Below are 24,405 nucleotides of genomic sequence, written 5' to 3' on the forward strand. Positions count from 1 at the left end.
CAAGCCATCTCCAGACTCTTTATTATGGTCTGTGGAGCTGTCATCCTTCCCAGGCAAACCAGACAGGAAATATGACAAGATGAACTAATTCTATTTTATTGCAAGACCACATTAACAGAATCTTGCAAGTCTGAAACTGCAAACTTCCTGCCACCACTTTTAATTGTTTGATCCAGTAGTCTTTTCTGGATCTCTTTCTCTGACCAATAAGCCATTGGAGGCTCCTGTCTCTTTGGTCTGATTGTTTCCTCTTCCCTTCTTCCCAAAGGTATCCACACATTCCATTACTTCAGCCCTAGTGACCACATTGTCTAATTTCAGTGCACAATTATAGAAAACTGTCAGAACTAAAGTTCATGATCCCTAATGAGATGATAAATTCCAAATACTGTGGATGTAGTTGAGGAAAGGATCCATTTTAATCTGCAACAATTGTTTTAGTAATGTTAACTACCTTAATGATACAATCCAAAACACAGAAATAATATAACAAAGTGCCATTAAATTGATTAGTGTTCTGTGCCGATTAATATCTGCAAAAACAAGGCAGTTATAACTTACCTGCCCTTAAGAAACACACTCTGGGGAACCCATTTTCTTCAAAAGAAACTTGTTTGATGTATTACTGATGCTTTTGAACTTTGGTGTTGGAAAATATCATGGATAGCTGAAAAAACAAACAAATGAATCATTGAATGAATCAATCCATAGTTAATCCACTAAAGGCATAAATAATGAGGCTCACATTATCATATTTTGGACATACTATGTGTGAATATCTACGTATCTGGATAATGTCCACTGTCAGAAGAAGCTACTTAATATTCTATAGATTTCCTTGCAATTTTAAGAAAGAGCTTAACATTATCACCATTGCTGTTCATTCTTCTCATGGATTCTGTCATGAAAGAACTGCAACAAGACAGCCCCTGGACCTTGCTCCATGCTGATGATGTCATGTGTGCAGCAGCCACCAAAGAACTGCAGCAATATGTACAAACATGGAACAACCATTTTAGCCAATTTGGCCTGTGTCTCAACATCAAGAAGACCTGAGCACCTCCATCATGCAAGTCAGCAATGAAGATCTAGTGAAGACCAACGCCTTCCATTACTTAGGATCCCATTTACAAAGTGACGGCAGCATTAATGTTGAAGTGTATGCAAAAGTGAACAAAGCATGGCTAGGATGGAAGCAGAACATTAAAGTCTTCTGCGGTCAATATATACCAACCTATCTAAAATTGAAGGTATATAAAATAATAATACATACCCAGTAGCTTTATATGGTGCTGAGTGCTGGCCAACCACCAAATGCACCGAACATTCTTTACATGCCATGAACATGCACCTGCTTCATTGCTGATTAGGTGTTGCCCTTCTTGATCATGTCAGCAATGGTACAGTATGGCAGCAAATGGGCATTGCACCAATACCTGAGAAAATGCAGGAGAAGTACCTATAGTGGTATGGTCACGTCCTACAAGCAGCACCTTGCCTCATTGCCTGCATTGCCTTCCACTTTAACACATATGGCAAGCACTCACATGGAAAGCCAAGGCAAAGATGGCAAGGAACAATAAATACAGAAATGAAAACTGCCCAGCTGGACCTGGATGCTCCATTTGATCATCCAAGATGGCATCCATCAATGTGAAAAGCAGTCCCTGCATCTGTGGGAACAACGCTAGGAAGATGATGATGATGATGATGATGATGATGATGATGATGGTGGTGGTGGTGGTGGTGATGTTGATGGTGATGGTGATGATGATGATTTGGGACAAATCGTTGTCTTTCAGGACAACCATGACCTCCATAGACATTTAGCTATGCACTTTGGGACGAATACTCTTTGAATGGTGGAGGAGTATGAAAGGATTTCCAGAAAAAAAATGGCAGAGTACAGGATTCATGTGACCCTGAGGGCACAGTGGCCTCAATGACTCTCAGAAAGAGTGCTAACAACCAGATGACTGCAAGAAATATAAATCCTTCCATTCTCCACTATTCAACCAGACCTAAAGAATCTTCCTGGATGAGAAGTGAAACGTCTTCTAGCAAAACAAGAAAGACCAGTTGCCTTCTGAAAGAAAGCACCTTTAGGACAACCGTGACCTGGACAACTGAGAATCACCATAGACATATGATGATGATGATGATGATGATGATGATATTAAACTCAGTGTTAAATTTCTCTCAGATACTGAAAGAAATTGTAACTGACTCTTTACATCTTTGTTCTGTACCCATAGCATCAAACTGAAGCAAGATCGGCTGTTGAAGTGTTACCTTAGTTTGAGGTTGCACTATATAATTGCACAGACTGTTGGAATTAAGACCAAACTGCTATTTTTTTTACCTTGACCAGCAAGCTGATCTCCTCTCTTCCCTGCCTTTTGCTCCAGGTCCATCCCTTAGAGCAGTGTTTCCCAAACTTGACAATTTTAAGGCATGTGGACTTCAACTCCCAGAATTCCACAGCCAGCATTGCTGGCTGTGGAATTCTGGGAGTTGAAGTCCTCATGCCTTAAAATTGTCAAGTTTGGGAAACACTGCCTTAGAGTTTTAAGAGTAAAATTAGATTATCCAAGGAACTGAATAGGAGGAGGAAGGAGTATTAGGTATGTGTTCAGAATAGAGGTAAGTTCAAACTGAGAGTTTCCTGAGAGCTTTAAAGCAAGATAGCAAGAGGTTCGGAACAATTCTATCTCTATTTATGTTACAATTATTACTAATACTGAAAGAAATGAAATCTGATTTACTCTAGCCTCTAATTTGATACGATACCCTTATTAATTAAATTATATTAATTATAGATGTTTCTGATTAATCTATAAATCACAAAAAAATCATCTGCAAAACAAACATATTCTGCCTGCCTTACAATTCCTAATAGCAAGAGGTTCTAATATCAAATTAAACAAAAAAGAGAAATAAGATTTGGCATATACTATGACATGAATTTAACTAAGTCAAAAACATTCCATAAGTAATTATATGTGATTTAGTGTTAAATAAAGCCTGTCAGAAGAAAGTCAACCCAATGAATTAAAATCTACTACCAAGAGAAGCTATCAAAACTTTGTTAAAGTTTGCTAAAATGATATACTACATGCTGAATTCTATCTATGCTGAATTAAAGGAAGCATTTCAATCAAAATGTTAATATTTTCAAAATCTCGATGGCCTCCTATAAATCTACCAGGAGACATTATTTGTGAGACTATTAAAATCCCAGCAACCTCATTTACCAACAAAATAGCATTATAACTGTAACCCATAGTAGGATCTTTACTTGGTTTTGCCTCACTGAAGCTAAGGGTAATGCTTTTTCTCCTCAAATAAAGTGCTTATTTGAATTTTTAAAAAGTTTTAAAAAGAAGGAAACATGAAGATCATTAAAAATGTATGAAATGTACCACAATAGTTGGTTTAGAGAATGTGTATGATAAAGTAAATAAGCTTCAATGTTGGAATGTTTCATGTAAATATGGATTTTAATGTTGATTGATCAATGTGAACAGAGTGGTATATGATGGCACTACAATAGGTGAGCATAAGTGGAATGTTTGGTGAGTGGTTTAACGTTTAGGAAGTAGACCACAATATCCCTTTGGTTATTTAATGTATTCATAAATAAATGTATTTTTATGGATGTGGTGATGTCAGAGGTGTGTAAATAGAGGACATGAATAAGTGTGTACTTTTATAGTGTATTGTGTTGCTGTATGTGAACTCAAAAAAATATAGCGTGTGTTAGATTGGATAATATAATAAGAAATGTACATCTGAAAATTAATATATCAAAAAGCAGGGCAGTTAAATTAGCCAGGTAGAATGGAGTGAATGATTGCAAACTATACCTAAATAGTAGAAAACTGGAACACAATGTATGTACCCTGGAGGAATAAGTACTAAAGATTGAGAAATGGCAGGGGAAATGATAAGATGTGCAAATGTTAATACAAGGTAATGAGTAGTAAGTGGTCTGTTTAAGAAAGGAAAGCTTGTTAAAACAAATGAAAATGGCTAAGCCTAAGAACTGTTTTGGCCAATTTTGCCCTGCAAAAGTGAGAGTTGGCTATGCCAGGACAAGTTGAATGCAATATGAATGGGATTCAGTGTGATAAAACAAGAAAAGTTATCATCCGAGAAAGAAGGAAATGAAGAAAATATACAAAAGAGAATGATTCAGATGACAGAAGTACATTGAGAAGGCTTCAGTATGTCAAAAGAATGAATGAAGATCAAATTGCAAAATAAATATATAAAGGAAAAATGAATGGATCAAGAAGAAGGGAAAGACTTAGTCATGATTAGATGGAGATGATCAAAAAGGAAACAAGTTGAAGAAACAAAAAGAAACTTATGAATCAGTGGAGGAAGAAAAGTTTGTTTGCAAAGACAGAAAGGTATGGCACGTTATATTGAATATGATTATATAACATTGTTTTGGCTATATTTTCATTTCTATTTCTTACATCTTTACTTTCTTTTGATTGCTACTTCTATTTTTCGTGTACTTTTCATAATGCTACCTGCCATGAAATGTGATGGGCATGTTTCCAAATCTCACTGTAGAAAAGTATACACAGCACATTGTGATAAAAGCATAAACATTGGAATATTTAATGTGATGCTTGAAATTTAAATTGTGATGCTTGAAATTTAAATTGTTTTTATTTTAATGCTCTATCCTTAATGACTGCAGATTCTTGATTAAATCTCTTTTCAAAATAACCTGTCCCTTACAGATAGAAGTGATACAGTCATTGCTCCAACAGAGAACTGTGATTCATTTGCTAAATTCTTTCAGGATAAAACTACCCATATTCTGAGATGCTACATGAATATAATCTGGTATGATGATTGAAATACCCATGTTTACCTGGGATTCATTTGAACATATGAAAATCAAGAAAGTGGATTTGATTTCCAATGATATAAAGGCCACTACCGCTGTTTTTAGACCCATCTCCCACTTGGCTCATTCAGGTGGTTCTAGGAGGTATTGATTAATGCTAGTAGGTTTTGATACCCACAATTATTTTGGAAACCCAATTTTAAGATAAAATAAAATTAAGCTTCGATCCAAGTTCTTTTCTCAACCTTTCTTTTTCATGCTGAATTTGCAACCTCTACAACTTACAACTTGCAATGAAAACCCTACTGCTAATAAAGCTACAGAATGGAAAAGAAATTCAGAGCAAATGTAAACCAGACATTTTCTGGAAATCTACTCCCCAAATGTTTATAAGAGATAGCAAAAATGGATTGCTATGACCCTTTGCCATTGATTCAGATAAAAACAAATAAAATTTCCCTTTATTCTTTTAGTTGGAGCATGGGAAAAAATATCCATGATTTCTACCAGTTTCTAGTCAGCAAAGATTTCTGCTCTGATCTAGAAAATATCTAAGTTACTGGGATATTAATTGGGTATTTTCAGAGAGTGATTTATCTGTTCCCAAATAGGTCATTGTCCAAATCATCTTCAGATGATTTAGCTTCAGGAAATACAAAAACTAGAGGTGAAAAAGAACACCCTGTCTCCATGCCTTCCCACTCTGCCAGGAACTAACCATGTGTTCTTTAAGCTCATTTGCATGTCCTGCTTGTGTTTAAATCCTCTGTTAACTGTATTCAGAGAGGGCATGAATTCACATCATCACCCTAATTGCACATGGCCAATCATCTTTCGTTTCATTGTTATGGTTTGTCTCAACATGCAGAATGGTCAATTTTGATATAGGTTTAGGGACCTTACTTATTCCTGGTCATTGCTTTTCAGGGCCATTTGCAGGAATAGAGCTGTTGCCCTCCTTCCCTCTTTCCAAGCCCTAGATCAGGGGTGTCCAACTGGCAGCCCACAGGCTGGATGCAATACACACAGGCCACGCCCACCCCAGCTCGGCAAAGGCAAAAAGCATCACTATATGTTACAAGACACGATCGAGTCTGACACCCGTGCCCTAGATCAGTGTTTCCCAAACTTGACAATTTTAAGGCATGAGGACTTCAACTCCCAGAATTCCACAGCCAGCAATGCTGGCTGTGGAATTCTGGGAGTTGAAGTCCACATGCCTTAAAATTGTCAAGTTTGGGAAACACTGCCCTAGATGATAAGATAAGCAAAGCAAAAAAGAAGGGAAATGGGTATTTGAGATGTTGGCTCTCCTGATACCAAGTAGAGCCATTTCCGCCTATAGAGTGGTAGCAGAAGAGTCCCTGTTCTGGCCCATATAGCTCTATGGCCCATATAGCTCTATGGCCCAGCTCTATGTTGGAAGGTCTGGCAGTTATTGGGTTAAATGCTAGGTATGTGGATGGGTCAGTGGGAGGAGTTCCAAAGGTCTTGGGAGACTTCCTGGACACAAGCCACATGGGAATCTCTTTGTCTGTAAGAAGCATGGGCCATAGAAGGTCTCCCCATAAACATAAAGATGGTGTGAAGAGCAATAACATTTTCTTACCTAAGGAAAGGATCTGAAAGATGAACAAACATGTATTTCCAGCAGCACCAATCTCAACGTGAACGCAAGTAATCTTTCTCATTAAAATACATTTGTTTATTATAAGATCGTTTCTTTTGAGTTAACTATCTGACTGGATTTGAAATATAACGCTTCAAATTTGGGTCAGAATAGTCCCATTCCCTTCCTTTTCTTTTATAGTGAAAGGAAAGTAGGGTTTTCAAAGTAAGGCCATGACAGCTTTACCAGAAAGGAGGCTGCTTTCAGTGGTCTTAACAAACACCATCTTACCAGGCTTAGGTGGTTGGAGCACCATAGAAATTGGAAGCTGGTCAGCTTTGCTTTAAGCCAATATAGTTTTTGGCTGATTCCCAATGAGGAGCAGCATAAAAGTGCGAAAGAAGACCATTGAATTCTACCAGACTTAATTTCAATCGTTCAGACGTAGAAAATGAATTGTAATGAACAGGATTAGACAAAGAATTAAAGAGTTATCCTCAGTTTGGGGTACCGGCAGAGATTCATCAAAAATTCCAAAATTATTACAACAGATTCAAGCTGGCATGGTGGGAAAAATTATAAAACATATATTCAAGGATTACATTTGTGCATTTTGTTCCCTGGTTCTTCTCCCCAGAGGATAAAAATATGTGTCCCCCTCCCCAGTTCCAAGTGATTAGGAGCAGTAGCAATAGGAGTAACATTTAGACTTATATACTGCTTCACAGTGCTTTACAGCACTTTCTGACCAGTTTTCAAGGTCAGCATATTTCCCCCAACAAATTGGCTCCTCAATTTACCGACTTCGGAAGGATGGAAGACTGAGTCAACCTTGAGCCCATCAGGATCGAACTTCAGACTGTGGGCAGAGTTTGCCTGCAATACTGCATTCTAATCACTGTGCCACAGGCTCCAGTAAGTTAGTAGAATCTGTGGAGAAAGAAAGTAGAAGAGACAACAGTGTTCTTCCCCTCTTTGATTTTAACTTTACATTCTTTGCTATGACTTGAACATCTGAAGTTGGCAGTAATAATTAAATGTTTCCCAGTTGTAACCTCTTGCTCTTTCCAAACTGAACAAGGGAAAGCTAGAAGGACCTACAGAACTATCTATCATGGAGGATAGAGCTATCAATAGACATCAATCACAATGGCAATAGATTCATTTAGGACTAGTGTGATGCTATGAAACATTAATGCCTTCCTGTCCTTGTTGGCTACAAGGAACACAATGATTATTTTAATTGGGTGTTGTTTTTAATCCAAGATGTCTCTTCTTACTCTTATAAAATACAGTAGATGGCAAGATCCTGCTGCTATCACAAAATGTGGTTTGTCCCTTTAGCAGTGCAATATTTTAAATGGCAATCATGTTTTCTGTTTTAGCTTTATTTCGTGGCAAACTAATTGGGAATATTCTTTTTCAAGAGAAGTACATTTTCTCTCTGTTTTGGATTTGCAAAGAGCACCACTGGGCAAACTTCCCCATTTCTGTTGGGGAAGTTGTGACCTTAGTGAGCAGAACAACAATGCAACATGGATGGAGACAAGATGTACTTGTAGATTTTCCTGGGATATGGGGGAGACTTTTGCAGATTTTTTTGCTTTATTCTAAAATACCTTAGGTCTGCTTTGAAGAGTGAATTCCACTTTTTGTGTGTTTCCTGCTTCAAAATGGCAGAACATTGTGTTTCCAAATTTCAACAAAAAATATCAAATGGTCTCCAAGCACTACAAAAAAACTAGGACCGTATGCATCCCTCAAATTATAGGATGCTCTCCCCTGCAAAAACTTAATTACCCATATTTTGTAATATTAGGGATGTAAAATACATGTATGGATACTTCTTTGCAAATGAAATTGTGCATGGCCAATTTCATTTAACCAGGCATCCTGATTATTCTGCTCCAATCTTTTGAAAGATGTCCTGCTTTTCTTTGCGGATTGCTTCCCAGGGATATTGCAATTAAGCTCCAACTACTGGAAAACGCCTTTTCAAGATTCACTCTTCCCTCCTGAGTAGCTCTGCCTTGGATCTAAGGAAAATAGTGCAGCTCTTCTTCTACAGATATATGGAAATCCAATAGCTTTGGGTTAATATTAGCAATATTGTGTTGTGTGAGGTAACAGAGAGAATATTGAAGGTTCTCAATCTCTCTTTTACTTTCTCCTTTTACTACTGCAATTATTACTTCACAAGCTGGCAATTGATATACTGTATGCTGATCTATAATATTCTAACAGTATTTAAGATGTTCTTTTCATTGTTATGGTAAAACAATATTTTAATCTGCTAGGTAAATATTTAGACAAGTCATTTTTTAATTCTGATTGGAGGGCCTTTATTTTTTTTAAAAAAAATTGACCATAAAAGCATAGTGATATTGCACAATTATCTTTGGAATGAATAGTTTTGACCTATTTTGGATGGTGGGGAGTTTCCTGAGAGTAAAATCAATCAAAATCAAGTTTTATTCAGTCACAGATCAGCAGACTGAGGGTTAAAAAAATCTCTCTGACTGCCTAGAATCCTTGGACAATAGATTACCCTCTCTTTCCCCTCCCCCCATTAACATTTCAACATAGTTTATTTACTAAAGTGAAAATAATAAATATAAAGGAATTAAAATAGGGCTTTGATTTGTATGTCCAGGGCAACTTGGCTGGGAAGGGGACCGTGATCACATTAACTGTAACCAGGATCCCTGAATAGGATCACATCATATTATACTCGTGTCAGAAGCACCTAGGTACTTCTACGTTGAAAGATTAGCCAGTGACATCACTGTTGCCTGGGGGAAGCCCAGTTGAGGACTCCTTTCATGTCCCCAGCAGCAGCTGGAGCCAAGGATGAGAGCTCTCCCTGCCCCATAGCAACACTTGGGTCTCAAACACAGGCTTGTTAACTTCCCACCCAGCATCCTAACTACAGTCCTGGCCACTGTGCTCCTTTCCTGAAAAGGATGTAAGATTGGATTACTAAAGTCTCTGAGCAGCCTTAGTTAATGTTTTTTACTGTTTTGCCCAAATCAAAACTTGTGCCATAATATAAATCATATTTTTAACTTTGTTACAAAGAAAGCTTGTAACAATGAATTAAAAATATTACCAACATTTTATTGCACATTTTTCATCTCTCAAGATAATACTGTTTTCACATTTAAATGATTAGTAAGTGACCAGAGGAATGTGTCTGAATCATAACTTTTGATTAATGAAGTGATTTATGTATGGAGCAGCTGCAAATGTCTTTAAATATAATAAAATCTGAAATCATGTCAGGTTCCTCTTTTTTGAAATACATTTTATTTTCTTTCAGTGCACAGTGAAAACAGAATGGCCAAATTAACTATTTGCAAAATGGAATCTGAATAGCTTGGCTACATTTAGATAAAGTTAATGTAGTCATGGTATTCAGGTTCCATTTTGCAGATACAGATGGTCCTTGACTTACGACCACAATTGAGTCTAAAATTTATGTCATTAAGTGAGACATTTTTGTTTAGTGAGTCTTGCCCCATTTTATGACCTTTTTTGGCACAGTTGTTAGAATAGAATAGAATAGAATAGAATAGAATAGAATAGAATAGAATAGAATAGAATCTTTATTGTCACTTTAAATATACACTAATCAGCATGCTTTAAAATGAAATTTCATTGCATTCAGCTCTCAAAAAAATACCATTTTGCATATACACGCATACAGTCTAGTTTGAATGTATACATACACATGGCAAAAAAAAAAAAGAATCCTGAGAATTTTCAAGACGTATGGCATAAGAAACAAATCTGTTACAGAATCTAGTAGTTCTGCTACTAGTCCGGCCATGAAGTGGGTGGGTGAGGTCTCTAAGAATGCTTCAAGCACTAAGTAAGTAAGTAAGCAAGCAAGTAAGTGCTTATAAGCAGCATCTACCAGGAAGCGAGCTTCCTATGATCTTCTCGGCTGTCCTTACCATTCTCTGTATGGACCTTCTATCTGAGTCACTGCTACCATCAAACCAAATAGTGATGCAATTGTTAAAACACTCTCAATTGTGCCTCTGTAAAAAAATGGCCAGGACAGAAGGAGAAAGATGTGCTCTCCTCATCCGATACAAGAAATGCAAATGCTGGTTTGCATGCTTGACTAAAGTTGATGTGTGAGAGACCAATTCAGATTGTTAGTTATCTGCACCCCCAGGTACTTAATACTATTGGCCACCTCCTCAGCTGCAGCCTTGATACAAAGTGGAGTATGACTGTGCCGGCTCTTTCTAAAATCAACAATAATCTCCTTTGTTTTATTAACATTCAAAACCAGGTTGCTTTTATTGCACCAGTCCACCAAAGCCTTCACCATCTCCTTATGAGAATCTTCATTATCATCCTGGATAAGACCCACCACTACCTTATCATCCGCATACCTCAAATAGGATTCATAGCAGACTTGGCAAGCAGACATTAAGAATAATTGCATATTACTTCTCAACCTTTCGGTCAATGGCATCTGCAGGGCTGGTAAAAAATGTCAAAAATGGCAGTCCCCAAAGAACGGGGGTTGAGAAAGAAGGACTGGCCCACAGCCACCAGATGGCTTTATGCCTCATTGTCTCCTTATTTCTAGCCACTACACCACACTGGCTTTTCATATACTTGGGGACATTATCAAATAATGTGTTTTTATTCATAAATATGTTGTGGCCCTGCATAATTTCTATAATTGAAAGAGGGAGGACTTTTTTTTCTTCCTTTCTTCTTTAGCTGCTGAAATAGATTTTGGCTTGCAGGCTAGAGAGGATCAATGAAAATTCTCCCCTTCCACCCATTAAGAACAATTGCTGAATAAGACATTACAGCAGTGTTTCCCAAACTTGACAATTTTAAGGCATGTGGACTTCAACTCCCAGAATTCCACAGCCAGCGTTGCTGGCTGTGGAATTCTGGGAGTTGAAGTCCTCATGCCTTAAAATTGTCAAGTTTGGGAAACACTGCATTACAGTATGCAAGTCACTGACATAAACTCAATCAGCCCAGTGGCTTTGAATTTTTTTTACTAAAACACCATTCTTGAAAAATGGGAAATAGACTACAGCACTTCTATTTTTTTTTTTTAAAAAAAAAAAAGAGTGGTGATTTAATATAATGTTGATGATGATGATTGGAAACATATTTTGAAGATTAAAAGAAATTTGAGAAAGTTCACAGATTAATGAAATTAAAACAAAGTATATTTCGGAAGGGTGTTTTTTTTTAAGTGAATCATATGAATAGCCAAGTGCAGTAATAAAGTAAATGAAATCTGAGAAAATCCAAGTTGACACATTTTTCTTGTATTTATTCATCTCTCTCTGTACTCTCCCCAGAATTAAAGGTGCTGAAACATGCTCATATCACGTTAAATTATAGTAAAAATTAGGAAAAGAATGCCAAAGAAAATGAATTCATCCTATCCAGAACAATATAATTACAATGATCAATTCTGAAGAAATGTTAAAGTTGGCTTCAGCTGCTTCACTAACTATGCTGGTAGGAACAACAGTTCTATAATTAAAAAAATTCTTTTATGTCTGTTAGTTAACCCATTAACTTAACTATTTCTGGGCTAACTTGAAATTTTTGAAGAATTATTCCAACAATCCCTGGGACTTCTTTTAAATATAAAATATGCAGCCAGTTTTGGTCACCATACTACAAAAAAGATATTGAGCTTTGGAAAAAGTTCAGAGAAGAGCAACTAAGATGATCAAAAGCCTGGAGACTAAAACAGGCAGGACTTGGGTTTGGCTAGTCTAAAGAAAAGAAAAAACAGGGGTGACATGATAGCAATATTCCAGTATTTGAGGGGTAGCCTCAAAGAAGAGGGGGTCAGTTTATTCACCAGAGGGCAGGACAAGAAACAATGGTTGGAAACTGACCAAAAAGAGAAGCAACTTAGAATTAAGGAGAAACTTCCTAACAGTGAGGAACAGTGGAACAGCTTGCCTTCAGAAATCGTGGGCGCTCCATCACAGGAGATTTTTAAGAAGAGACTAGACAGTCATTTATCTGAGATGGTATAGGTTCTCCTGCTTGAGCAGGGGGCTGGACTAGAAGACCTCCAAGGTCCCTTCAAGTTCTATTCTATTCTATTCTATTCTATTCTATTCTATTCTATTCTATTCTATTCTATTCTATTCTATTCTATTCTTTAAATCATTTTACAGGCAAAAAGGAACTTTCTTTTTACTAAATATTAATTCTATTATAAGTTAAAACAGTCAAAAATCATGTCAAAGATTACAAAGCTACCATAGCGTGGTGTCACTTTCAAGTAACAATGTCAAAAGCTTGTAAAGTACCCTGACAAACAAGTTGTATCTGCATCATACAGAGATAAGAACTATCAAGCAGTTCCTTTTAAATGAACTAAATTGGTTTCAACATGAATTCTTCTTTTAATCCAACATTTAATTAATTGTTCATTGATCATGTTTGTATACTGTATAAACAATATTATTTTCTTGCCCAAGTTGTTATATACATTTTTGTCCAACATTTTATCAGCATATATTTTCTTGAGCTAGTTTTACATTGCTTCAGTCATACAGTACATCTAATATCTGTGCAAAGTAAATTCTAATACATATTCAGTTTCTTAGTTGGTCTTGAGTGGCTGCTTTAAACCAGATGACTATGTAATACAACAGGTATATATACTGTATAATAGATTGTCAAGACCAGGATCCTGGTTGATATCAGCTACTACTGGAAAAGCTTTAGAGTTATGTATTCAATGTTTTAGCTCAGACTGCGTTCAAAAGCAAATCAGGCTGATTCCTTTTTTTAAAAAAATGACCAGAAAATAAAACGAACAGCCCATTCCAACTGTAGTTACATGTAAATAAATCTTCATGTTATTCGCTCAAAGATCCCCTTTTGGTCAGACACTGTTTGATGAGCAAGAAATACAATGTACCATCATGCAACCACAGGCAAATGACTTTGCTCACAATTGCAATGGGTGCATCTCCTCACCTTCCTCTGGATCACTCAGCACAAAATAGGGGTTCTACATTGCCAGTCAAGCCAATAGGCACTGCTCTTATCACTGGCCCTGACAATGCATCAAGCATACTACCCTGAATTGAGATTGATGCACTTAAGTTATCAAGGAGACTCTCATGACGGAATGGAGGCTCTAAATCAGTGGTTCTCAACTTTTTTAATGCCGCGACCCCCAACTGGTCGTAAGTCGAGGACTACTCAACCGGTCGTAAGTCGAGGACTACTCAACAGGTGCAGCACCGTTTGCAGAATGGGACTTTTGGCGGGCTCAGCAGGGCAGAGACAGCCTGGACAATTTTGAAAGCCAATAGAATTAGACTCTATTCAAGAGAGTCTATTCTATTGGCTTTCAGAATAAAAGGGAGTAGCACAGCTAAGGAAAAGGGGGAAAAAATGGCAGACTGCGTTGTTTGGCGACCCCCGTGAAATGGTCGTTCGACCCCAAATGGGGTCCCAACCCACAGGTTGAGAACCACTGCTCTAAATTGTGGTAGGAGAGCAGCTTTCACTGGATGGGCCAACCCTTCCTCATGGCTATGGCTTAAACTTCACTTGAGCAAACTTCTACAATTAAGAGTTCTCTTATCCTTGGACCAATATGGTCTGGTAAGCATGAATGTCTTCACCTTTTGCAAGATCCTAATGCCAAGTTGGGCTGTTTTCCTCAGAGTCCAACTTCTCTTGGAGAAGGAATTTTCTAAGAAAAAAATCAAGAGTGAAATTGGGTTCACAGTGACTATCTCTGCACGTGAGAAATTCATTATAAAGAAGAGTGACTCGTGCAAATCCTGCCTCAAGTATCCTCACTTCTGTGGGTTAAAGGAACACACAGTTAAATATCTTACCATCCCACACATAGCTATTTGGTATTTGAGCAGCTGCACCATTGTTTATCATCCCAAATCTATTGCTGACACATCATGGTTTGCAAAACAAAAAGATAAGATCCATATTTTCTATGACCCAATTTTTAAGTAGATCATGTTCCTTTAGTTGTACATGTGAGGCTGGTCATCATTCTAGCTCAATTTATTAGATGCAGTCTCATCTGCTTTAATTGTCTTCTCTGCCACAGCCATCCACCATACCATTGTTAAACTATTCTGGAGAACTGTGAGGTTTTAGAGCAGGAGCGTCAAACTGCCGGCCCACAGGCCAGTTACATCATATGGAGGCTGCACCCACCCCAGCTCCGGCAATGCAAAAAAAGTCATGATACATCGTGACATGTCACGTGATGCAGCGAGTTTGATACCCGTGCTTTAGAGCAAAGCAATGTGGCTGTAAGAGTTTATTTTGATATCCCTCCATTTTTTTCCATAGGTCAATGGTAACCTAATACCTGCTTCGTAGATTCCTAACCAAATTCTTTGTGTATCCCACTTCTGAACTAATGTGATATTTCATGTTCCAGACAAGGGGATCCAGTCAACCAGTTGTAAGTGACTGAAGGCAAAACACAGCAATGGAGATAACATCAATTTATTCACACCTGCCCCTTCAACGACAAAGCTGTAACTTAAGCATAGATTCCCTTGATACTTCAGTCCGTCAGCTAAGGCACCTTGGTTGAGTAGGCTGACATCCTTTGATCTTTTGCTTTTAAAGATGCAAACCTGGAATGCCAGCATCATAGTTTCAGCTTCACTTTACTGTTATCAGCCTTCCTCTGCATTCCTGTTTGAATCAGTGGACGGGATCTCTTTCAAGGCCAGGTCTCATGGACAGGCTGGGGAAGTTCTGCAGCACAGTTTCTTCCATCCTTCACTTTTTCTCCCCATCATCTCATCTCATCTCATCCCATCATATTTCCTCCTTCCTTCCTTCCTTCCTTCCTTCCTTCCTTCCTTCCTTCCTTCCTTCCTTCCTTCCTTCCTTTTCCTCACCTAAAAAAACCTCTCCCCTTTTCAGTTTTTAAGCACTCACTCTGAACATTCTTAACGTCTGGTGATATGGCTTATTTGCAAGGAAGTTAAGGTTTTTCCTTTACCAGAACTGTACCAAAAAAACCCCAAAGATTTTGCACTAATGTCATTGTGTTTACTCATACTCCTGTCCCATAGTATCTTTATGTTCTAATCTAGGATATTTCTTCCTAAATTTTTAAAACAGAAAAGTGATACTTCTACAAGGGATATTTCCGCTACCATAATACAACATAACTTTTAGGTTTAAAGGTTTATCTCCAAAATATTCTTATCTGCTTATGTTAATTCCAAGCTGCTTATAAGAGATTATTAGGAATCTGAGAAAATAGCAGAAAGAACCTTAAACAGAACTTAGCAGCAGACGGGATAAGACACCATCAGTAACTTATCTCATAAATGGCAAGTTAGTCCAAGTTACCAAAAAAAAGGTCATACATTAAATAAATAAACAAAAGAAAGTATGAGGAAGACATTCAAACAGTTCTAACAGACTTCACCTTAATGAGCTTGGTAGTTAAAGAGGGATGACAATTTCAGTTGTAGTTTTCAAGATTCTGTAGTTTTCAGGATTAATGTTTCCAACGGTTGCATTAAAGTTTTATGCTAAAGTCTCTGTAATTCTTGTTTCCTTCCTTGATTGCGGCCAGCTATAAAGATTTTAACTTTGCTATACCCGGACTTGGATTCTAAACATTTGATTCTGAGGACTGTTCTTACTGGTGGTAATGAGTAGTAGATAATTTTTGACTAATGTTTCTCTCTTTGCAAGTCCCCTCCTTCCCAATTTGGCCTGATGAAGCAACTGTTCCATTTTCAGAAAATGGAAATCAACATGTTTTGTTTTTTTTCTGTCTACAGGATCAGAACTCATTACAGGTGGCCACACAAAATTTTGGATAAATTCCTACAGCTGTACTACAATTAAAAAAAAAAAAAAACTTCTTAGTTTCTGTAGAACTGAATTGTCAGCTATTTTGCAGCACAAAATTAACTTACCAATATGCAATTTCTAAATGAAGAACATGAGGCCACACATTAATTTGAAAAGATGTGTATTTTTTAGAACAGCAGTCTGATTAAATGTGCCAATTTCTCTGATTCATCTCTGGCTAATACTGGGGTTGCAAACAAACAGGACCCCACCCTGCTTATTTCTCTGTGTCCCAGGGGTCAAGAATATGTATTCTTACCAAAAGCACTTCCAAGTGCAACTTTTTTTTCCTGCAGATCAGTGATTGCTGGTCTTCTTTGGTTAATCCATTTACAGTCATAAGCTGGCTGTGCTTTAGGAGCCGTTACAGCTGTGTTGGACACTAAAGTCCAAAGCATGAATCAGATGAATAACCGCATTCCATATTATCTTCATTCCCATCTTTTTTCACTTCTTCTCAAATGCCAGTTTTTAAAATTGCCAAGTTTTGGCCCAGAAGTTTAAGAATCGGTGACACCATTGTCCTTCTTGTGGGTGCAAAGTGAAGGATTCCTGTCAGAAGAAGCTGAGCTGATTTCCGTCATTGCTTCAAGAATACACACGCAGGCACTGTGCCAAGCTATTATAGAGGGACAAGAGTCCTAACAACATTTTCCCCATCAAGTCCGTGGTCTCCCCCTGGTCCATGAAACTCTGGCTCTCATTCTTTGACCAAGTGAAGAATAGGAAGATCAGGCCAAAAAAATGTATCTGATATGAAAATTCCCAAGTACAGTTTTACATATTGACTGAAAAATTCAAAGGCATTTGCCAGTTATCTGCTGGCATTTTTTCCAGAATGTTAATTTGCAAGACCTGCCTGGAAAGACATATCCATGAAAAGTATTATTTTTGATTGTTGTTTAGGCTTCGTGTACAATTTTTTAATTCAAGTGCAGTGAACATATTTGCATGCGTGACATGAACCTGAAATGTATTATAGAAACAAACTAAATATCATTTATTAAATCTTTAAGATTCTATTATGCATTGGATGCAAACATTCCCATTCAGAGAGGAGGCAAACTTAGTCAAGCATAAAAGAGGTTCATTGCATGTATTCTGTGCCTGACTATCCTTGAATCCAACTATATATCAACATCGATAGGTATGTCATAAAACATTTTAAGGATGTCATCGTAAAGGAATAAGTCACTAGTTGAGGTGGCTTCTATAGAAATTAAATAAATGAATAAAATTCCTTCCGTTGGGCTTTTTCAGACTAAGAAGTAAAGGGATTTAAGATGCAGAGCAATAGGAAAGATTCTCAGCATTCTCTTTAGTTTATCCTATACAACAATATGATAAATTCAAGAAAATGAAATTCTAATGAAGTTCACCAGTATCTTGAGAATGAGGTCAAGAAACAGAAATCTTTTTCATCCAGTTTATGGAAACTGGAAAAGACATTTTGATCCAGAATTAATTTATCGATGTCCATCTCACTTTATGACTAGAATATATATTTTACAGGGAATATTATTTTGGCTAAATTATGGAACCTCAGGGATTCATGAGCCATTATTGGATTTAAATGTGCTCAGGTCATATGAGTCTTGCAAGCCGAAAGTATTAAATCTAAAAGGGTTCCATACTATCAGTAATAGCATGTTGCTATGATTGGCTATTTTTGCTGACACATTTTTATGTAAGCAGTGCTTACAGTGGGAGTCAAGGTCAATTGCAACCAAGCAATCAATCATATAAAAAGAAATAGGAAGAGAGAACTGATGGAATTCCATTAAGGATGAGTAATCCAGCATTTCCAAGTAAATCTGAGCTAAATCATCCACCCTCCAATTTATCCCTCTAAAAGGGGAGAACAATTTGGTGATTTTCCTGGGAGTGAGCCATTTATATATATATAAAATCACTTTATCTGGAATGCAAGGTAGCCATGGAACACAATGATCACTAGCCAAAGTGGGCCTCTATGGCCAAGAGTCCATAAGCTCCCAGTCTTTCCTTGGCAAATCTTGTTTTTCCTGCCTCCCACCCAACCTAAATTCGGTGATATAGTTTTTCAGTATTTTTTTTAAAGCAAACTGCGTTCTCTGCTACGATAAATATTTAAAACAAACCAATCAACAACACACACACTCTTACCCTGAAAGTGGGAGAGTGCAGAAGAAAGAAATTATCTTCTTCAATTGGCCCTACCTTCTCCAGTGACATCACCTAATCACCATTGTAGCCTTGTGGCCCACAAAGGTCCTTTTTTTCTTAGCGTTAGAATTGAGTTAGGAGAACTCAAGGGAGGATGGGTGCCCATATTATTAAAATAGTTGCAGCATTGTTTATAAGCACTGGAAACCCTACAAAAATATAGCATACTGTCAAGTCGGAAGGATGGGATTGAACTTGCTTGATCTCATCAACTCTCTGAGGGAAGTATTTCTCTTCTTCTACATAGTTGCCCTGATCCTCATGGACATACACTAGAATGTAACTGCTGCCATCATCATCATCATCATCATCATCATCATCCTCACAAATAAAGCCATAAAGATAACATCCTTAGCATGATACTAAGGATCTCATTGCTGGGCTAATTTTCCCTTGCAGGAAGGTAAGAATCTTTCATTAGATCCTTTATTTGATTAGGTATTCTTCCACCTTGTCATCTGAAGAAAAGTAGCGTATTCAATTGCACTAAGGCTTGGAAACTCCAGGTCATAAATCTCTGGAAGTAGGAATCTCACCTACTCAGCTATCATAAGATATGATCAGAACCGTAGTTCAGCACAAGATAAGGTTGCTGCTTCAATCACTCATTGTCTTGCTCTCTGGGTTCTTGTTTGAGCGAGATGGCCCCGAAGGCTGGCTGTTTTCTGGGATCAGTCAGTACATTTTCTAAACTAGCCAACAAAACTCACTCTGCTTATCAATGCTGTACCTATTCTAGAAGGTCCCCTTCCCCATCTTTTATGTGGCTTCCCATCATTACTCGTATTCCTCTTACAATATGTGGGTCAGAGAGAGGAATCTTTTATACGTTGGATATTGCTGAACTACAGTTCCCAGCAGCACCAGTCAAATGACCATCTGGGAAGCCTATAGGAAGCTGTAGTTCAGCAACATCTTCAAGGACCACCTAGTTCTCCTAGTGATCCTGCTTGTTGTATTTGGAAAACAAACAGAAATACGGTACTGTGCGTATAAATACCAGATCTTATTACAAAGGAAAAAAAAGTTAAATCCCACATTCCACATTCATTTTTTCCCCATCTGCAGGCAGCAAAAACTCCCAAAACACCTCCACTTCAGCAGTTTAGAGTCTTCATCTCCTATCTGAACATGCACAGGCTAAAAAGCCTTGCAGACTCAGGCACTCCAGATGTGTTATGTATCTACTTCATTTTGGCTGCTCCTTCTGCAAGGCCAAAAGAAATATTAATCACTTGATTTCATGTGAAAGGGATGGGACCTCCTCTCAGATTTCAGAAAGGGGCTGGCAAGTAGAGGAAGCCAAAGCTTTCCCTATTTAAGGGCAAGACACAGGAATGCATGTGGCCGAGTTCTCTGCAGGCCCAGTGGTTGATCAGGGCAGGAAGCAATTGATGGTGATCTTTTGATTTTTTTTTCCTCCCCCCTTTTTTCTCCCTCTCATTCTCTTTTGCACATAGAGTCTCATGTTTGAAATTATTTAAACATGATGAGCTGTGTGCAGAGAGCCGTTTTGTTCTTCTTTACTGTGTCACAATTCTCCGTCATTTTGGCACAACAACAAGAGGGTAAGTAATCCCACTTATTGAGAATTGTCATATATTCCCTTCTGTGCAACTTTGCCAGATATTGAGCATTTATCAAGTTACTTTCCCCCCTCCTTTGCTTTGATCTGGGTTAGGATCCTGCATTTGAAGTAAGAAAGCTAACCTTTAAAAAGGAATTTTTAGGGGCTTAACCATATTCTGTGCCTTTTTCTAAACTCTCTCTCTCTTGATGTTTCTAGACTCATTTTGTCTAACCAGCACTGGAAACATGTTACTCTTCTTTTCTTTTTGCTTTTTGAGTGCAGAGTTCAGGAAAGTCTGAACTTCATTTGCAATGTAAAAGAAGGATTGTATTTAGGGTGGGGTTTGTAAGAAATACTGCTTTGGGGTCTTGCTGGCATATGTTTCTTTTTAAATATAGGCTTGTATATAAAGTCGTTTATACCATTTAAGAAAATTATTTTGTGAACTAGGATGGTTGGCTGAGCTCTGGGGAAAGATTTTTCCAGATGTGGATATGAGTGTGTTCTTTTGAGATATAAATGGGAGAGGAATATATAACATCTCAAACTTCATTCCATCACTCATCAGAGAATTATTTCAAGCCCATTGCTCTCCTAACAGTAAATAACCTTAGGCTATGCATGCTTCCTGGAGAGTAAGTCTGATTCTGAACAGTCAAAGGATTTGCAGGAAACGATCACTTGGAAGCACATTAATTGAAATTCAGGATATTTTAATAAGGGACATTTTTGGAACCTGGTGTGTGTGATGGTGATGTGCACTGTGTTGAATTGCCAGAATTGTTGAACTGTATGATCTGTATCTTGGATGCACAGCTGTACTGATACAATTAATTAATAACAAGCTTTACATCATAATTTACCCCAACCAAATGTACTCACATAGTTGATATGTATATCGGAAATTAGATGTTTCTTCATCAGTTTATCTAATAGACAAGCCTTTCTTACAAATGATCCTATGAAAACAAGGATATTCTATGTATTTATAAAAAAAAGCCTCAAGGAAATGAACCTTTTCATTCATTCATTCATTCATCACAATTGATTTAGTGAGTAAGGAGAAAGGGCAATCGTTTTCTGTAAAGTTGCTTTATATAATTGATTCTGTATGTTTGATTTAAACTATACTGACATTGCTTGTAGGAATTTTCTAGATTTTGTCTGTTTTCCACATTCCACTGGCTCCAGTTGCTTATCTCCAGCAGATTTAAGGAATATGAAGCATTTATGGCTACGCATTTAGTGCATTCAAACAGATGCAGTACTTGTTTCTTGTTGTAACATGCATTTTAGATAGATATAACAAAGAAGTCAAACGCATGTTCAGAAATACTTCTGTGTTCTACTGTGTTACATTTTCTGTTATCACTATTTGGTAGACTCTGTAAAATTCAAGAAAAAGAAAGAGAAAGTGAGAGAATACAAAATCACGTAACATTAACCTGAATTTTTTAAAGCCTGCAAATGACAGAGAATGCTGGAATGGCTTATGTTTCCCTCCCTCCCCCCCTCCCCTTCCATTCACTTGTGTCAGATTCTTGGAGACTGCTTGAACAAGTCCCTGCAGTTTTTTTGGCATGGTTTATCAAAAGTGGTTTGTCATGGCCTCCTTCCTAGGTTGAAAGAAAGTGACTGGCCCAAAGTCAGCCAGCTAGTTTTGTGCCAAAGGTGCCTAAACTAGAACTCAGTCTCTTGGTTCCCCTTAATTTTACACCATGTTTACCTACACAGTTTTAAAACAGGAGAGATTTCCAGAAATCTATATTACTTTTTTTCTTTTATTTTTTCTTTTAACATTTTACCAACGAACATGGGTGTGTTATAGATGACTTCCTTCCCTCCTTCCTTCCTTTCTTCCTTCCTTTCTTCCTTCCTTCCTCCCTTCCTTTCTCCCTCCCTCCCTCCCTCCCAGAATAAAAGTTATTCAGATTGGTGCAAGCTATAACCCATAGATGAAACAAAACAGTAACCATCTGGGAAATTAATATTTACATACATAGGAAAATATTTTCTAGATATGGTAAATTGTTCTGTATTTGCTGAAAGTAATATTTAAATAGGAAGGAAGGAAGGAAGGAAGGGAGGGAGGGAGGGAGGGAGGGAGGGAGGGAGGAAGGAAGGAAGGAAGGAAGGAAGGAAGGAAGGAAGGAAGGAAGGAAGGAAGGAAGGAAGGAAGGAAGGAAGGAAGGAAGGGAGATTATTATTGTTAAAGTGTGCCAAAATATTCTGGTAAAGAAGCTGGTGATTGTACACTGAGCATCAAATAATCACACTGTAAAACTCAATTATGAATTCCTTTTTTGCTATAATGGCTAGAAAAGGAGAATGAGGACAGATTTGTATCATAATTATGTTAAGCATTGAAGTCAATGTGGATAAAACTTCACTATAGTGCACTTTTAGTATACGCTGACTGTTTAGGTGTCCTATACTAAAGTCAGAGAACTTATGGCTGTTCAGAACTTGTGGCCCAGAGTTTCTCCCCATTGGTCACGTTGGGGGGGGGGAGTTAATTCAGCATCATTTGGAGGACCACCAGTTCCCTCTCTCTGCCCTGGACCTATGTTAATGCAATTCATCTTACAGTAGAGTTCTGATTTCTTTTTTTTCTTCCTGATTCCTAGTTATGAATATTAGAAAATATTTTAGTATGCCATGGGTCTTTCTTCCTTGCAAACATCATTCAGTTCTCTGAGTATTAATTTATGTCCTTTTGAATTAAGTATTTTCTCTTAGTACTCCACAATCTGACTTCATCTCCTGGAAGGGCTGGAGATAATGAAAGGCTGTGGATAATAATGCTCCTATTTATTTTTTGTTTTTATGATTGGTGTGTCATACTATCTGATCCCCATCTTATATTACTAGAAATTATTAACATTTCCATTATTAGAGAAATCCATAAGGTCTTTACTCAAGTGCATAACCCTTCTTAAGTTGATGAATAAATGACTTTATAACTTGTTTTCCTTGCTACCTCATAAGAATTTGAAAGAACAATCACTACAAGTCTTAACCAAAATTAAGACTTAAGGTTTTCACATTTATTTGTTGGATTGTAGCCATGATAAATGGGCACTGGGATTTGTTGCACTCTTGCCTCTTCATGTTTTATTCCTAAGTTTTCATGTATAATGAAAACATGAAGTGATTTGAAATGGATTATATACAAAGGCTTTGCTTTCAAAATGATGCATTTTCATGTAAAAACATTCTAAACAGAATGAACAGCTTGAGGAATGCCAGCAGTTTTGTGTGTTTTTTCTAAAAGGGAGACAATCAGATCTGGAACATACCGAGCATGTAGAAGCATAATACAAGTACAGTCTTTAGGAAAGCAATCTGTTAAAATAACTTTTAACATTAAACTAGAAATGTTTTTTCTCCATTTATTGACTTGTCCTTCCAAATAGGTCCCACTATATAAGAGGAAAGTTCAAATTTGATAACCTTGTGGTATTAACCAAGCATATAGTTCTCTTTGGGGTTAAAAACAGCAGATTCCATTCCATTCTTCTCAGGTTTATTAAACTGAGATGTTGAAACTGGGATCTATCCATGTTGAAACAGCAACCTCACACAGTGTAGATAATGTATGAATCAACTTTAGATGTCCACCCTCCAAGTATCAACTGCAATGAGGTTTTTGGCCAAAGAAAAAGACTATAAAACGATATTCTGGTTTTCCAATTACAGTGTATGTTTTGTGCTTACTGTGCAAAAAGCAAACCCTGCTTACATTTCCTGGCATTTGAACATTAATTTGAAATTAGTGGATTGCAAGATAAGCCAAGCCAAAATTTCCAGTCAGGATGCATGTAAATGGCAGAAAAGATGCAGCATGAAATGGAATTATGGGTTATGTTACAGAATATTTTGACAAGACTAATTCATACCCTTACTGTTGAGCTCAGCTAATTCCATTCTTCCCCAAAGGACTGGGGAAGATATCCCTCTAAACCAGGGATGTCCAAAATTTTGACTTGCCTGGGTGATATTGAGTGAAGACATATTGTCTTGGGCCAAATATAAAATATATAATATAATTAATGTATATAAATAAAACAATATGGGGTGGGTAGATCTTATGGGGCCACATTTCTAGCTATCTAGAGCTGCATGTGGCCCAGAGGCTGTGCATTGGACATTGCTGCTCTAAACCATAGTTTATTGAAATTATATTAAACAACCCATAGTTTAGAAGGCACAATAGCTTGGTGCACAGAACCCACTAAGCAAATACTAAACACATTACATTATGACTTA

General features: G+C 37.4%; 1 protein-coding gene across 1 annotated transcript in view; it reads left to right on the top strand.

The window, feature by feature from the left end:
• The first annotated feature begins 19,892 nt into the window (after positions 1 to 19,892).
• COL3A1 (collagen type III alpha 1 chain) overlaps positions 19,893 to 24,405 on the top strand; it is a 73,284-nt gene continuing 68,771 nt past the window's right edge. The window contains exon 1 of the mRNA XM_039363711.1: positions 19,893 to 20,134. Coding sequence (XP_039219645.1) covers positions 20,053 to 20,134 — 82 coding nt within the window. The 5' untranslated portion in view covers positions 19,893 to 20,052. The remainder of the gene's footprint in view (positions 20,135 to 24,405) is intronic.

The sequence above is a fragment of the Crotalus tigris genome, unplaced genomic scaffold (genome assembly GCF_016545835.1).
Source record: "Crotalus tigris isolate CLP2741 ecotype Arizona unplaced genomic scaffold, ASM1654583v1 scf7180000019570.252052, whole genome shotgun sequence".
NCBI classification, from domain to species: Eukaryota; Metazoa; Chordata; class Lepidosauria; order Squamata; family Viperidae; genus Crotalus; species Crotalus tigris.